The 15,200-nt window shown below is 43.2% G+C and overlaps 1 protein-coding gene across 1 annotated transcript in view; it reads right to left on the bottom strand.

The window, feature by feature from the left end:
• Positions 1 to 15,200, bottom strand: part of LOC121285481 (phosphatidylinositol 4-phosphate 3-kinase C2 domain-containing subunit beta-like) — a 247,697-nt gene that overhangs the window by 219,807 nt on the left and 12,690 nt on the right. The window contains exon 3 of the mRNA XM_041201950.1: positions 1,233 to 2,471. Within this exon, the coding sequence (XP_041057884.1) occupies positions 1,233 to 2,405 (1,173 nt within the window). The 5' untranslated portion in view covers positions 2,406 to 2,471. The remainder of the gene's footprint in view (positions 1 to 1,232; positions 2,472 to 15,200) is intronic.

A 15,200-nucleotide genomic window follows, 5' to 3' on the forward strand; every position in this document is an offset into this window, starting at 1 on the left:
CTGGAGGGACTGGCACAGGAAGAAGAGAGGGGATGAGGGTTAGGATGATATGAGAGGGATAAAATGCACGGGGTGGGCAGGTACAGCATGACAAGGATGGTATGGGAAAGATGGAATGGCCTGGGATGGGGATGTAAACAACTGCTGTTGCAATGAAGATACTAATTTCACTGCAAAGCTGTTGCGGGTCTCTGCTGGTTTAAATAGTTACTCTGGGAATTTCTTCAGGCTGCTGCAGCACCACCTTCAGTAAAGTGGGAATTTATAAATGTGGTTACCATTCTAGTGTGTCAACTCAGGAGGAATCTGAGAAAATTGCAAGTGAATGCTTCCATTATAGATATGGCATAGGACTCTGTAAATGGAAAAAAAGTTGAGAAACATATATTGATATAAACCTATATTTATGAGTGTGTGTGTGGAAGTATGTGTTTATGCAAATGTGTGAGAGACCAACACAGCAAGAGAGAAGAAAAAAACAGTGCACCCATAAGCCTCCGCATGCACCAGGCTCTACCCACCAATCAAACCATGGACCAATCAGAAAAGTTCAGATAGACAAAAGCTGCGTATTATTATAGTAGATATATGTTGTAATTAAACACTATTACTTGTGATGGTGTACAGTCTGGTGGGATGGTGGAATGCATTATAAATGTAGATATAGCAAATTTAAATGGAAATATCACTACACAACTTTGTTGAGAAATAATATGAAATAAACTAGCAGGAAATGTGCTCTTTCTCCCTCAATCTCTGTGCCTCTACTTTTATCCCTATCTTTTCTCTCTCCCTCTCTCTCTCCCTCTACCTCTGTCTCTTCCTCCTCTATATCTTTTTACATCTTTTTCTCTATCTCATCACCCTCTCTTTCTCTACCCCCTCTCGGTTTCTATCTGTTTCTTCCTCTCTACCTCTCTCATTCTACCCTCTCTCTCTACCCCCTCTGTTTCTCATTCTCTCTCTTTCTATCTCTCTACTGTCCAATCTGTACCCCTCTTTATAACTCTTCCTCTGTCTTTATCTATATACATATTATTGATGCAACTAAATGTCCAGAACAGATCTTTGTTGGATCATTGGAAAGATGAAAATTTCAGCTGAACAATTAAGTTATTTACATTGCACCGAAATTCAGAACAAGAAATATCTCTTTGCCAATATAGGAATTTAAAAAATTGCACTAATTGGTTGTTGGCTGACAAAGCCCTTTTTGATAAAGTATTACTTACCTTGTTATTACAAGGTTGAAATGATTTTCCATGGTCAGAGGTGGGCAAATCTGAGACTGGTAGCTTCAACCAAACATCTGGCCAAGGGCACAAATTTATCGATGATGCAGGTTGCAAAAGCTGTGATTGTGAATTCAATGTGACTGGTTCACAAATATCTGGTGGCTTCAGGAAGGATGCATCATTTGAATATTGATTAATAAGGTTTATGTCAGGTGGTCCCATTGCCTCAAAACCTATTGGTAACGATAGTGAATGCAGAGAATTGGAATCCATTTCAGCCACTCCTGTTTGCATAAACTGATGTTCTGATTCTTTACTTGCATCCATTTTAAAGGTTGAACAAGAAGGATGAGGTGAATAGGAGCTTGAAGGAACGACATCCTGAAATTGCAGACTGGCCACTTCTTGATAATCAGTTCCCAAGTATTCTGGGTCACTATTCAAGCACACCATATTAGGATCCAGATCTGGTGAGATTTGGCAAGACTCTGTTGCACTGGGTGTTATCGGTTGATTATAAAAAGACCACCCAATGTTAGTCAAGCTATTTCCCTTCTCGAAGAGAGCTGAAGTTGACATTTTAAGACATGAATCAAATGGATGTACTTGAAGCATTTGTTCAGGATTGACTGGATATGGGATTGGATTGGTATGTGGTGCCCGGACTGCACTTGATTCTTGCAGAATTTCTGGTACAACCCCATTGGGATATTCCTCAGGATTTTTCTGAAAGCTAACTAAATCTTTGTCAAATGCCATTTGGTTTGAAGCAACATGCGAATCATAAGAGCTTTCCTCAGGGGGTTTTGAAAATCTAACATTTTGTACACCAACTGGTACCCATGTTTCCTTTTTCAGCTGGTTAGGATGCCAACCCTTGTTTCTAGGGCTGCCCATCGTGAATTCATTGTGATGTAGTTGACAATCGGGAAAGGTTTGTGGGTAGGTTAAACAAGGTATTTGGTAATTAGGCATTGAATTCATTGGATTAGCAGTAGGTATTGCCCCTTGGAACTGCATAGAACTGGGCATCAGTTGTAGGTCATTAGTGGCACTGCCACTTCCTAGGTCTGTGCCATTTACTTGCCAGCCATATGGAGCCTGCATTGAGGGATCAAAAACAGGATACTGCTGATGAACTGGAGAAGATCCATCGACTGGTAATTCCATTTTCAATGTTTCAACTTTGCTGTTCCTTCCTTAGAAATATGAACATCCCAACCCAATCAGAATAACCTACAAAATAAGAATTTTTGCAAGTAACTTCTATTGAATAACATTTACACATACAACTGACTAGCCATGCAATAGATAGCTCCAAAGGGTTTACTTGAGCCTGTGTGTCATACAATAATGTGTAATTCTACTTCACAAAGTAGGTCAGCTGCATACTTAGCTAATTAGAATTTAGGAAGTCTTTTGGAACCTTAAACCAGCGTTATCATTCATAATCAGATATAAAAAGACCACATATTCAATGTACTGTACTTTATTTCTTATTTTCATAACATATTTTCAGAAGATAATTAATTCAAAATTAGCTCTGTCTCTTGGTAGACTTGTGCAATGTCGTTTGATGGGAATCTCAATTCATACTGCAGTTTATTGTTTCTATCAGTCTGAATCCTTATCCAGCTGTGGCCAATCTTTCAAACTGAAAAACCAGATGAGTTCAGAGTCATCGATGTTCAGATGTTCATTGATGACTTGGAAACTGTGCATTGATCGTCAACAACACTTCATTAAGGTAAAATCTCCCTAAATTGCCCACCTGGGACTTGAGTCTCGATTTTCACTCAGTGGGGGATCAATGCATGTGGAGCTGGTGGCGGGTGGGAGGGGTGGTTCGTGGGCCAGTGACACTCCGTGGCCTGTTGGGATTTCACCAGCAAGTCGGGGTAAGGGGGCACAAATATCCCTGAATGAGCTTGGAGATGCACTCATGCAGCTAAGTTGCAGTTGGTTAGATCAGGGCAGGATAGGACTGGACAAGTCTCCTGCTCCATTTTAACTGCCTGCCTGCCTGATGTCTGCCAGGTGAGGGAATTAAAATCGAGGCTGTTGTGTCTCAGGACTAAGAAGCAGCGGAATAGTCCTTGGGGAGGTTTGAAGTTACATTCCTTATTACTATGGAGCTAGCTATTTCAAGATACTTTGTGTAGTTCACATCAATAAAGTGGACCAGTGGGAAAGGCGAACCTACTTGAGGGTCCCTGCCAGGAAAATAAATGATATGTGAAAACCAAGGTTTATTTACAATGCTTGTGTGGTACGATCACAGACTGGGCCTTGCACTTGCACATTACAATAACGATCTTTCTATTTTCACTCTGCCCTTTTCATTTTTCCTTAGATTCAATCCTGCACTTCCAGTATATTAGTTACTTTAAAAATATGTATGTTCCCTTTACTGTTTTGGTTTTACCAGTTTATGTTTTCCTCCCAGCTCATCCTTTGCTCCTCTCCACTCCTTGCTCAATGACATTCACCAAATATTGATTCTCATTCTTTGCTGTGCACCATGCAGACTAAAGCTGGGATTCTTTTCTGAGGCTCATGAATGACATAATAAAGGCCTTTAAGATCATGAAAAACTTTGATAAGGCAGACATAGAAAATATGTTTCCACTTGTGTTGTGTCTAAAACTAGGGGCATCTAAGTCCCAAGAGGGAATTCAGGAGAAACGATTTTATTTAAAGAATGGTTAGAATGTGGAACTTTTACCATGAGGAGTGGTTGAGGTGAATAGCAAAGTTACATTTAAGGGGAAGCAATAAAATCATGAGGAAGAAAGGAATGGAGTGATTTGTTAATTGAGTAAAATGAAGTAGGGAGAGAAATAGGCTCATGTGGAGCATAAACATTATGACCTGTTTCTGTTGCTCAATCCCATTTCCTTCCATTCTTCTGTACCATACATGTTACTGCTGTGACCGCCCAAAACCAGCAACCTAGAGGAGTAGAGCCCACTCAGTTAATCACAGAGGAAGGGACACACCAGAGGCAACTTCAACACAAGAGAATGAGCATTCCTTCGGGAATAGTATAGATGCTGGCAGCCCGTGGCTTTACTGCTAGCAGGTGTGTGTCTGTCACCGACAGTGGGAGTCTTAAACTAAAATGACACAACTTCTCTGAGGCTTACTGCTGCATTGCTTCATCAGAATCAATTTTGTTTTGCAGCTCCAAGGCTTTATAAAGGTTGGTCACCCGCTGTGGTCAGGTTCGACTCAAGAGCATGACACTTGGCCAGAAAACTAGCAGGACTGGTTGGCCCCAGGAAGAATGTCTCTTCCCTGAACAAGTCAGCAGCCTCTAAGAGAAGATGCAGAGTAAAAGGGAAACAAAATACATAAATGCGGGTCTGCACCAAGCAACAGATCAAGGCTTAAATTAAACAGTTCTGCCAGGAGGATACAGCCGCATGCTTCATCACTGCCGGGAGACCAGAACTGCTTGAGCATGCACTTAAACTAAACACAGCCTTTATCTTTAGGCTGTGAGCATATCTTAAATGCCTTGCCATTTCCAAATAGGCAGAATGTTTACATTATGATTACACACATGATTGAGTCACTATCATGGAGTCATAGAGCCATTACAACACAGGAGACCATTCAGCCCATTGAGTCTATGCTGGCTCTTTGTGGAGCAATCTTTTCAGTCCCATTCTCTTCTTCTATCCCCATAGCCCTGCAAGTTTATTTTCCTCAAGTGCTCACCCAATTCCCTTTTGAAATCATTGACGTCTCTGCTTCCACCACCCTCATAGACCAAAAGTTCCAGGCCATTAAACGGTTCTTCCTCACATTCCCCCTGACCTTTGGCCCAAAATCTTAAATTTGTGTCCCCTAGTCCTTGTATGACCAGCCAATGGGAACAGATTTTCCTTATCTACCTGTCTAAACCTGTCATAATCTTGTACATCTCTCAAACCTCCTCTCAATTTCCTTTGTTCCCTGGTGAACAACCAACCCCAGCTTTTCCAACCTTTCTCCACTTCTACAAAGAATTTGCCTGCTTCCATTCTCTTCCTCAGTAAACATTGATGCAAAGTACACATTATGTACTTTAGCCTTGCTCTGTGCCTCTAAACATTTATCACACTCTTTGTCCTTAATAGGACGTATCCCACCTCTCACTACCTGCTTACTATATACATACCGCCAGAGGATCTTTGGGCTCCTTTTTTCTGTTAACTGCCATTTTATTCTCTTTTTGCCAGTCTTACATTCCTCTTCACTTCCCCTCTGAATTTATTGTGTTTGGGTCTGCATCTCCCTTGAAGAATTCACATGATATGCATCATACACCCTTTTTTTTTGTTTTATCATATTGTCTATCTCCCTTGTCATCCAAGGCTTTGGCTCCCCTACCTTTTGCCATTGTTCAAATGTACCTAGCCTGTACCTGAAGCACCTCCTCCTTAAAGATAACCCATTGTTCAGTTACCATTTTTCCTGTCAGTCTTTGGTCCTGTTTTACCCTCACTAGATCCTTCCACCTCATTCCACTGAAGTTAGCCCTCACTTCCAATTTAGAAATTCTACTTTAGATTGTTCCTTGCTTCTCTCCACTACTAATCCAAACCTTATGATACAGTGATCACTATTATCCAAATGTTCCCCCACAGACACTTGGTCCACTTGGCCCACTTCATTCCTCAGCACCAGATCCAGCAATGCCTTCTTCCTGGTTGGATTGCGAGCATACTGGTCAAGGAAGTTCTCCTGAGCAGTTTTCCAAAATTCCTACCTCCTTTCTCTTTACTCTAACATTACCCTATGTGCAAAAATTAATATGTGTGTGTGTATATGTGTATGTGTATGTGTGTGTGTTTGTGTAGTGTGTATATGTGTGTGTGTGTGTGTGTGTGTGTGTGTAGTGTGTGTAGTATGTGTGTGTAGTATGTGTGTGTGTGTGTGTGTGTGTGTGTAGTATTTGTGTGTGTGTGTGTATGCATCTCTTTCAAAAGGATAGAAGTTGATTTGGCCTTTACAAAATGAAGGAAACACATTCCAAAGTGTAAAGAATAATAAATAAAAGTATTTCCTTTTCGGTTATGATAATACTTTGGAGTCAAGAAGACAACTGTATTTTGTAAAATTTTGGCAGTTCCCCAATGCTTGTCTCTTGGGTTTTGAACAGAAAGTTTCGGCAAATTTCAGGAGAAAACCTAAATAGAAAAAGGTTAGAAATACACAGTGACAGCACTTGTAAAGAGAAAAAGTTAGGTTAATGCCTTGAGGGAGAAATCTTTGTGTCAAGCGAAAACTGAAAGATAAGCAACCACTTACTGGAGTTCCAAAATAAAAAGCGAAGAAAAATATACAGAAACAGACAGTCCTATCATAGGAAGCTAGTGGGCTGATTTAATCTTAAAACTATAGATTAGTAAATTATGGACCTATGCAACAGCATAAGAAATAAACTCAGGGATGGTGAAAATGCATGAGATCTGTATAGGGGGTAAACAGCGGTTAAATGAAAAATAAAATGAAGACTTTTTTTTTCGGTTGCAGCTAATTTCACATGATTGGCCTGTTTTTTATTCTTCTCTCCACTTTTGTATCCAACATGATCAGCAAATTTGGTTTATATTTCCACTTTTTATTTCTGATGAAAGGCTGCACCCAAAAAATCAACTCATTGCTGCCAAAAGCAAGCACAGGGATTGCAATATGTGATTAAAGCTGCGGCCATTGATTGCGATGCAGGAAGCAAACCAAATTCATGCTGCCTGTTCGTTTCAATGATTTCATCATTCAGCCAGTACTAATCACATTGTTCATTGCCAGGACTCATCAGCAGGGGGCCAAAATCATAAATGGCAAGGAACACTTAAAGCTAGCCTGCACTTATTAAAGGGGAGATGTAGCTGCAGCAGGTGCTGGGATTCTGCAAGTGAATCTGACCAGGTAAACATTAAAGATCACCACAATATGGAAGTCAGCAGGTTCCAAGGATTTCCGACTCTGCACTGGAGGCTTTGTTGGAGGAGGTGGAAAGAAGAAAAGATATCTTGTACTCACAGGGGGCCAGGAGACCCTCGAGACAGACTTTACAAAAGCAGTGGGAGCAGATGCCTATGGAGGTTAATGGCAGGAGTCAAACCCCGAGGACATGGATGCAGTATTGCAACAAGTTCAATGACCTCACACAAGTAGTCAGGGTCAGCGAACACAGCTTCAAATCCTATATTGCACCAACTGCTTCACTAGCCTCAGCCACTGATCAATTCACCCCCTCAGTCACTCAACTACCAATTATCAGGACTCATAGCTGTCATCCATGCATTTCCCCTCACCCTCACATGCTTAGCACTGCTGCAAATCTCACATCCACATCTCAAAGCTTGTACACACTGCCAGCTATTTAACCACAACAGTCATATCACCCAAACAGATTGCACTACACTCAATGATACATCTCTCTCTCTCTCATAGCAAGGCTGGGTAAAACCAAAGGCTGCAGAAACTAATCAGGGAGAGGGGGAGAGGGGAGCATTGTGCCTGCATGTCCTAACCCCATGCAGGAGATGGTGCTGGCCATACTGGGACAGACATTGCTGAGGCCATTGCCAATGGGAAGTTTGGAACCATTGAAGATGATGGTATCCTCATCCTTTTTCTCACACTCCCCAATACCTTCTGACTTTACAAACTGCAGGTGTTGTAAGCGTGAACTCCAACCCCGCCCCAATCTTCCCCAACACAATGTTACACTTGTGCCTTTCTCCTTTCGGATACCCAAGAAGTGCAATCTGACCAGCCAGTGGAGGAACAGCAGGAAGACAGTGATGGAGACACACTGTCATTTGATTTCACACTTGCTGCCACCAGCCCAGAGGCTGACACTGCACATAATTTAGAGGATAGCATAGAGGCGGGTTCGCACATTGTGAGATGCCAGAGTGGGGGTCAAGGCTAGCACAGGTGCCAGATCATCACGGAGGGTGAGTCATGTGTGGAACCTGTTGCTAGGGGACTCAGGTGAGCATGTTCATGGGGCGGCATACAGAAGAAAGCAGATGGATTTGTACAATGAAATGCTTGACGCATTGGAAAGCTGACCGGAAAGCTTGCAGTCAATGTCAAGGAGTATGGAAAGTTCAGGAGCACCTTGACACGGGATTTTACACAGAGCTTAGAGCCCTTCCTCTGCAGAGTGGGTCTAGTGGCCAACTCTGTTTGCAAACTAGTGGACCCAACCATTATGCCAATATTTCAGCTTTCATTGTAGCACAAGCAGTAGCCACCAAGCTTCTGATGGCTGAAGTCAAAGCTGAGACTGTTGTCATGCAGGATCAGCTTGTTGCCACTCAAGCTCAGACTGCTGCCATCATGACTGCAGATACCAGTATTCAAAGGGGCTTACAGGGTATCAAAGCAATCCAGCAATTTGTCCTCCAACTGGGATTGCTGAGGTGCTGCCCCAGATGAATGGCAGTGGTTCGATAGAGAACAAAACTGCTATACTCTTAGGAATACAGCATTCATCTTCCCATTCTGCCAGGACCCTTGCTGTTTGTTGCCTGTCAGTCTTCCAGCCTGTACTATATGATGCAATCCAAAACCGGGCCTTCTGGGGACAGAGCTCTCAAGATTGTCCTGCAAGGTCATCTGCAGCCCCACTCATTCCCCACACCCAGCCAATGAATGTCAGCTGCCTTCCATCATCCATGCTGTAGCCATTGGGTTAGTGTTACTGTATAAAAACACACTGTGCATCTTCACCTAGGATCGGTGAAGATACACAGAAGACAGGCACTAAGGATTGACTTTTATATGTGTCATAGCATGGTTTCATTTCTAAATTTGATTTTGAATGTTTATCTTGTGGTTGTCTTTATATTTGCACTGTGGCCAAATGGACATGTGATAGAGAGAAGTGGGACTGTTGGTGAATGGGAAATTGGGGTACTAGTTACTGGTATCACATTCAGATGAGTCCTTCATGGATTGTATGGGCAGAAAGGAGCTGTCAAGATAACATCCTCTGTTCCTTCCCCATCTGCTTCTCAGCTGCTCGCTCTATAGCCGGTGGCAAGGGCTCTTACCCCAAGATGGTGAGGTTATGCAACATGCAACAGACCACCGCAAAACCGTCCTGTCAAGTACTGCAGGGCTGCTCCAGAGCGATCCAACAGTGGAAGAGTTGTTTCAGCATGCCAATCACCTGCTTGATTGCCGTTTGTGTAGTAGCATGGTTTTCATTGAATACATGCTGCACACATGTGCATGTGTTTCTCACCAATCACCCGCTGCGATGTCAAAGGATAACCCTGAGCTCGTGGGCCAGGTAGTCACCCTTAGGCTTGTCATGGTGGCTCAAATGAAGATAATACAACAGACTTGTGCAGAATGGAAGCATCATTACTGCTGCCATTTTACCAAATATTGACCTGCATGATCGCTGTGCATGGTTACTCACCTCATCTGAAGCTTGAGGGAGTGGGATCTCTTTCGATTCCAGACTAGGGCTGAGTTAACATGCAGTGCCAGCAAAGTGATGTAAGTGTGTGCAGTCAATGGCACTCTGCACCATGGAGTGACCTGTAATTCTAGCGAAGTCACATGCTCATTTCACTTGTTTATCTTTGGCAAGGAAGGATGAAAAATACTTACTTCTCATTGAATAGAAATCATCAGTGATGTCCATATTTAACTGTGGACAGCAAACTGTGAGACCTTGCAAATGTCTCCAATTCCAGTCTGGAAGGAAGCAGATGGATTGGGGATATGGTGGCATGGCATAGTGGTAATGTCTCATAGACTCATAGATGTCTACAGCACAGAAGGAGGCCATTTGGCCCATCATGTCCGCACCGGTGAACAAAGATCTGACTACACTAATCCCATTTTCCAGTACTTGGCCCATAGCCCTGGAGGCAATGCAACACAAGTAAATATCTAAATACCTCTTAAATGTTACAATAGTTTCTGACTCAACTACCTTTTCAGGCAGTGTGTTAGGTGAAAAAATTTCTCCTCAACTCCTCTCTTAGCCTTTGACCTCTTATCTTAAATCTATTGACCTGGCTATTGACCCCTCTACTATGTCACTGGACTAGTAATCCAGAGGTCCAGGATAATGCTTTGAGGACCTGGGTTCTAGGTCCATCATAACAACTGGTGGAATTTAAACTCAATCAATAAAATTTGGGATTGAAAGCTAGTCTCAGTAATCATAACCATGAAACTGTCATTGACTTTTGTTGTAAAAACCCATCTGGTTCACTAATGTCCTTTAGGGAAGGAAATCTGCCATCCTTACCTGGTCTGGATTGGATGTCATTCCAGACCCACAGCCACAAGAATGACTCTTAACTCCCCTTTGAAATGGCCTAGAATGCCACTCAATTCAAGGGCAATTAGGGATGGGCGGCAAATGCTGGACTTGGCAGTGACGCTCACATCCTATGGAAGAATAAGTTTAAAGAAAATATGCACCACCATGACCACCTTGACTGGCAATGCTACCCTCAGTCTGTTCTGAGGTCCAAGTTCTGTTCCAGCAGCTGGTGGATTTCAGTGAGGAGTTCTTTACTGAAGTGCAGACCTCTCTCACATTGTTCCTCACCAAGATACAGGGAAGAGAATTGCTCCCTGAACACTCTGGGTGGATATAGTCTCCTTGAGAACCCTTCTCCCTGTCCTCTTCCTCCTCCTCCGTCTGCTCAGCAGCTTGCCCTTCTCTGAGTGGCACCTGTTCCTTTTTCCAGTCATGCTGTATTCCAAGAGGAATGCCTAAAGTGCTCCCATGCCTGGAAGCAATTAGTTTGTGCAGCAACCTTGAAGTCAGCAAAAAATTACTCAGCACCTGTCACATCACTCACTGTAGACACTTGCAACATTAAATGACTATAGAAAGCAACAGACATTTGTATAATCAAAGCAACACCCAGAAGAAACCAGCAAATAACCCTAGGTTGTTGATGGTCCCTTTAACTAGCACTGGTGGGGGATTCCTTCCTGCTGCTCAAGGTTTGTGCAGCTTTCCGAGGTTAAGAGAAGTTGTGAGCTGGAGCATTGAGCTCCAAATTGGCACCACTGGTATCAACTGAGTGTTGTACACTAATTGACATCATGATGTACCTGCTCTGCATACATTCAGCAGTCGTTCACTGCACACGTGCTGATGCCCCAAATGTGTGCAGGCACCACAGCTGCCATTTTGGAACTCTAAGGGTGCTCGTAGCACCCAGAAAGCCCAATTTCTCGCCCAACCCGCCTTAACCTGTCCATCTCGTTTACATACTTAACTTCCAGCATTTACAGCTTATGTTTTATCTCTATTAGAAAAAAGAACTGGCTATATTCTTCATATCATAAAAATGTCAACACGGAAGATCATTGTGCTCCTCAACTGGGATCATCAGTTCTAATCCTGCTTCCCTGTATCCTTCTATATTCCTCCTTTCCAAATACTTATTCAGCTGCTTTTTAAAAATGATCTTACGTTCTCTGTCTCAATTGTCGTTTGCGGTAAAAATATCTGTGTTCTAATAATGCGCTGCAATTTCTTTTCCCGGTGTATTGTTACTAGCTTTTTTCTCTCCTGACATGGTATACAAGAGATATGTTTACTTACGGAAAGCAGCCCAATTGGGCTGATACACACAATAGGACCACGCTGAAATGAATTATAGTTCAAACAGGCCTCAGTACGAGAGTGTTTCTTGCTGCCATTGGGTGTCTCACTCATCGAAAATGCTTTGTGGATCAATTATTAAAATGCTTCCCAGAAAGTGCCACATCATTCATTGGATGACAAGAAGTCTTCTGAGGGATATATTTATAATTTCCTCGTTTTGATTGTTCTTCAAAGGGTTCTGAAAGTGTTTTTTTCTGCTTGATCTGTTCTAAGTCATTCTGTAGTCGTCAGAAGATAGCAGCAGGCCAGACAGTCCATGGTCAGGCACTAGGTGAGAATAATCAAATCAGAGGTCTTTAATCAGGAACGGTTTTAGGTCCAGTTCTACACCGAGTAGAAGTACAAGAGAAGCAACTTTCCTGTGTTCTGTAAGGGAATAGTTAGGTGTGCAATTACAGTTTCCCTTTCAATTTATCTGCTTAGTACTTATAACTTAAACCTCAATCTATTAGAGTGTTTACTTTACTAAGGTCACAAAGACCATGTGACAGCCAGTAGTAACCTGGAATGCAATGACGATGGTTTTCTGTTTCAGTATTACTGCACCTGTTTTTGCCTTAAGCAGGCTCTGACACCGCACCATTTTGTTGCTGGTGTAAATCAATATTTTAGGATTACACAATCGTTTTTGAAGGCACAAGAAACAAAATATGTTCTTAGACAATTTCAGATTTTTCACCAGCTCTTTCATTGGGGCCATTTAGATGATTATTTGTTGCAATGTCAGCATTCAGCCCTGAGCTTTGCCTATAGCTTATGAGTTGTGTGCGGTGAGGGTTTGCTGTAATTATCCCATTGGTGAGCAAGTGAGAGGAGGCGAAGATCATTCACAATGGTATATGCGACGCTGAATGTGAGTAAAATATCGAGTGCAAAAACTCTGAAAATATAACAACCTCAATGTGAAAAGTGTTCTTCTAAATCCTTCTAATTATTGCTCTGAGATTACAGCCCTGTAACTGACTCATCAGTTTGACTTATTCCCTGCCGTGAGAGGAATCCAAAATCAGAAGCAAAGACAAATCTAAATCTGATCTGAAGACGTAGGAACAGGAGTCAGCCCCTTGGGCCTACTCTGCCATTCAATTAGATCATGAACAATCTGTGTCTTACCTCCATTTACTCGCAGCGACTCCATATGAAAGGAAAGAATTTGCAGGGCTGTGGGGAAAAGACGAGGAGTGAGGCTGGATGAGTTACTCTCACAGAGATCTGGCATTGACATGATGGGCACAATGGCCTCCTTCAGCGCTGTAACCATTCTATAGGCTGGATTTTCATGGGGCCAAGGAGACTCCAGGGTGCAGTGAAAATGGCAGCTGGGACCTGATGCTGGGATTCCGGCCCCCATTCCTGGGGTTTCCATTTTCAGGAGTGCCTTTTAAGGATGCACACTAGTTCCATTCACATACCCGCATCCTGCACTCCCATCTTAGCCAGCTCCATTGTGGGGATAGGCATGTCCTAGTCCTTGGCAATTTTCATGGAGTCGGGTTCGCTTTTCAAAGAATCGTGGTTCACGGCATCTTAGAGGTATTGTCAAACATAGTCTGCATGAGGGAACCTTAAGTTCAAAGGGTCCTCCTCATATCCCTCCATTCCAAGATATGCCTCTCAACCACCCTCTATGGCCCCTCATGCCCCCATTCCAAGGTATGGTACTTGCATGCCAGTTCACCCATTATACTGCAAAGAACCAATGAACCCTATAGTGACAATAGGATGTCTAAAAAAACCTTTTTAAAAAAAGTCATCCAGTGATAACTTTCCACTTTCTTGGGGGAGCTGGTGGCATTAGTGGTATTGTCACTGGACTGGTAATCCAGAGATTCTGGGTAATGCCTTGGGGACCCAGGTTCAAATCTCTTGAGAGATGGTGGAATTTGAATTCAATCAATAAAAATTTGGAATTAAAAGCCTAATGACGATCATGAAACCACTGTCAATTGGCATAAATACCCATCTGGTTCACTAATGCCCTTTAGAGAAGGAAATCTGCTGTCCTTACCTAGTCTGGCCATTCACCCATGTGACTCCAGACAAACAGTGATGTGGTTGACTCTTAACTGCCCTCTGAAATGGCCTAGCAAGCTACTCATTGTATCAAACCGTTAGAAAATCTGTAAAGAATGAAACGGATGGATCGCCCAGCATCGAATTAGGCACCAGAAACGACAATGGCAAACCAAGCCTTGTCGACCCTGCAAAGTCCTCCTTACTAACATCTGGGCATTGTGCCAAAATTTGGAGAGCTGTCTCACAGACTAGTCAAGCAGCAGCCTGACATAGGCATAATCACGGAATGATACCTCACAGATAATGTCCCAGACACCACCATCACCATCCCTGGGTATGTACTGTTCCATTGGCAGGACAGACCCAGCAAAGGTGGTGGCACCATGCCACACAGTCAAGAGGGAGTCCTCAACATTGACTCTGGACCCCATGAAGTCTCAAGACATCAGCTTAAACTTGGGCAAGGAAACCTCCTGCTGGTTATCAACTACCATACAGTCTTGGCTGATGAATCACTGCTTCTCCATGTTGAACACCACTTTGGCAAGGTTGCAGAATGTACTCTGGGTGCAGAACTTCAACGTCCATCATGAAGAGTGGCTTGGTAGCATCACTACCAACTGAGCTGGCCAAGTCCTAAAGGACATAACTGCTAGACTGGGTCTGTGGCAGGTGGTGAGGGAAAAGCACTCTTGGACCTCATCCTCACCAATCTGCCTGCCGCAGATGCATCTGCGCACTTCAGTATTGGTGGGAGCGACCACTGCACTCACTCTGTTGTTGTGGAGACAAAGTCCCGTCTTCACATTGAGGATACCCTCCATCATGTTGTCTGGCACTACCACCATGCTAAATCTGTAACCTCATGTACTGGTATATTCCCTCACTCAATTGTTGCCACTAAGGCAGGGGATCAACCCTGGTTCAATGAAGAGTGCAGGAGGGCATGCCAGGAGCAGCACCAGGCATACCTAAAAATGAGGCGAAGCTACAACTCAGGGCTACTTGAGTGACAAATAGTGTAAGCAGCATGCCAAAGGCAGAGCTAAGGAATTCCACAACGAGCGAATCAGATTCAAGCTCTGCAGTCCTGCCACATCCAGTTGTGAATGGTGGTGGACAATAAAACAACTCACTGGAGTAGGAGGCTCCATGAATATCCCCATCCTCATTGATGGGGGAGCCCAGCACATCAGTGCAAAAGATAAGGCTGAAGCATTTGCAACAATCTTCAGTCAGAAGTGCTGAGCGGATGATCCATCTTGGCTTTCTCTGGAGGTTCCCAGCAAGAC

The sequence above is a fragment of the Carcharodon carcharias genome, chromosome 13 (assembly GCF_017639515.1).
Source record: "Carcharodon carcharias isolate sCarCar2 chromosome 13, sCarCar2.pri, whole genome shotgun sequence".
NCBI lineage: Eukaryota > Metazoa > Chordata > Chondrichthyes > Lamniformes > Lamnidae > Carcharodon > Carcharodon carcharias.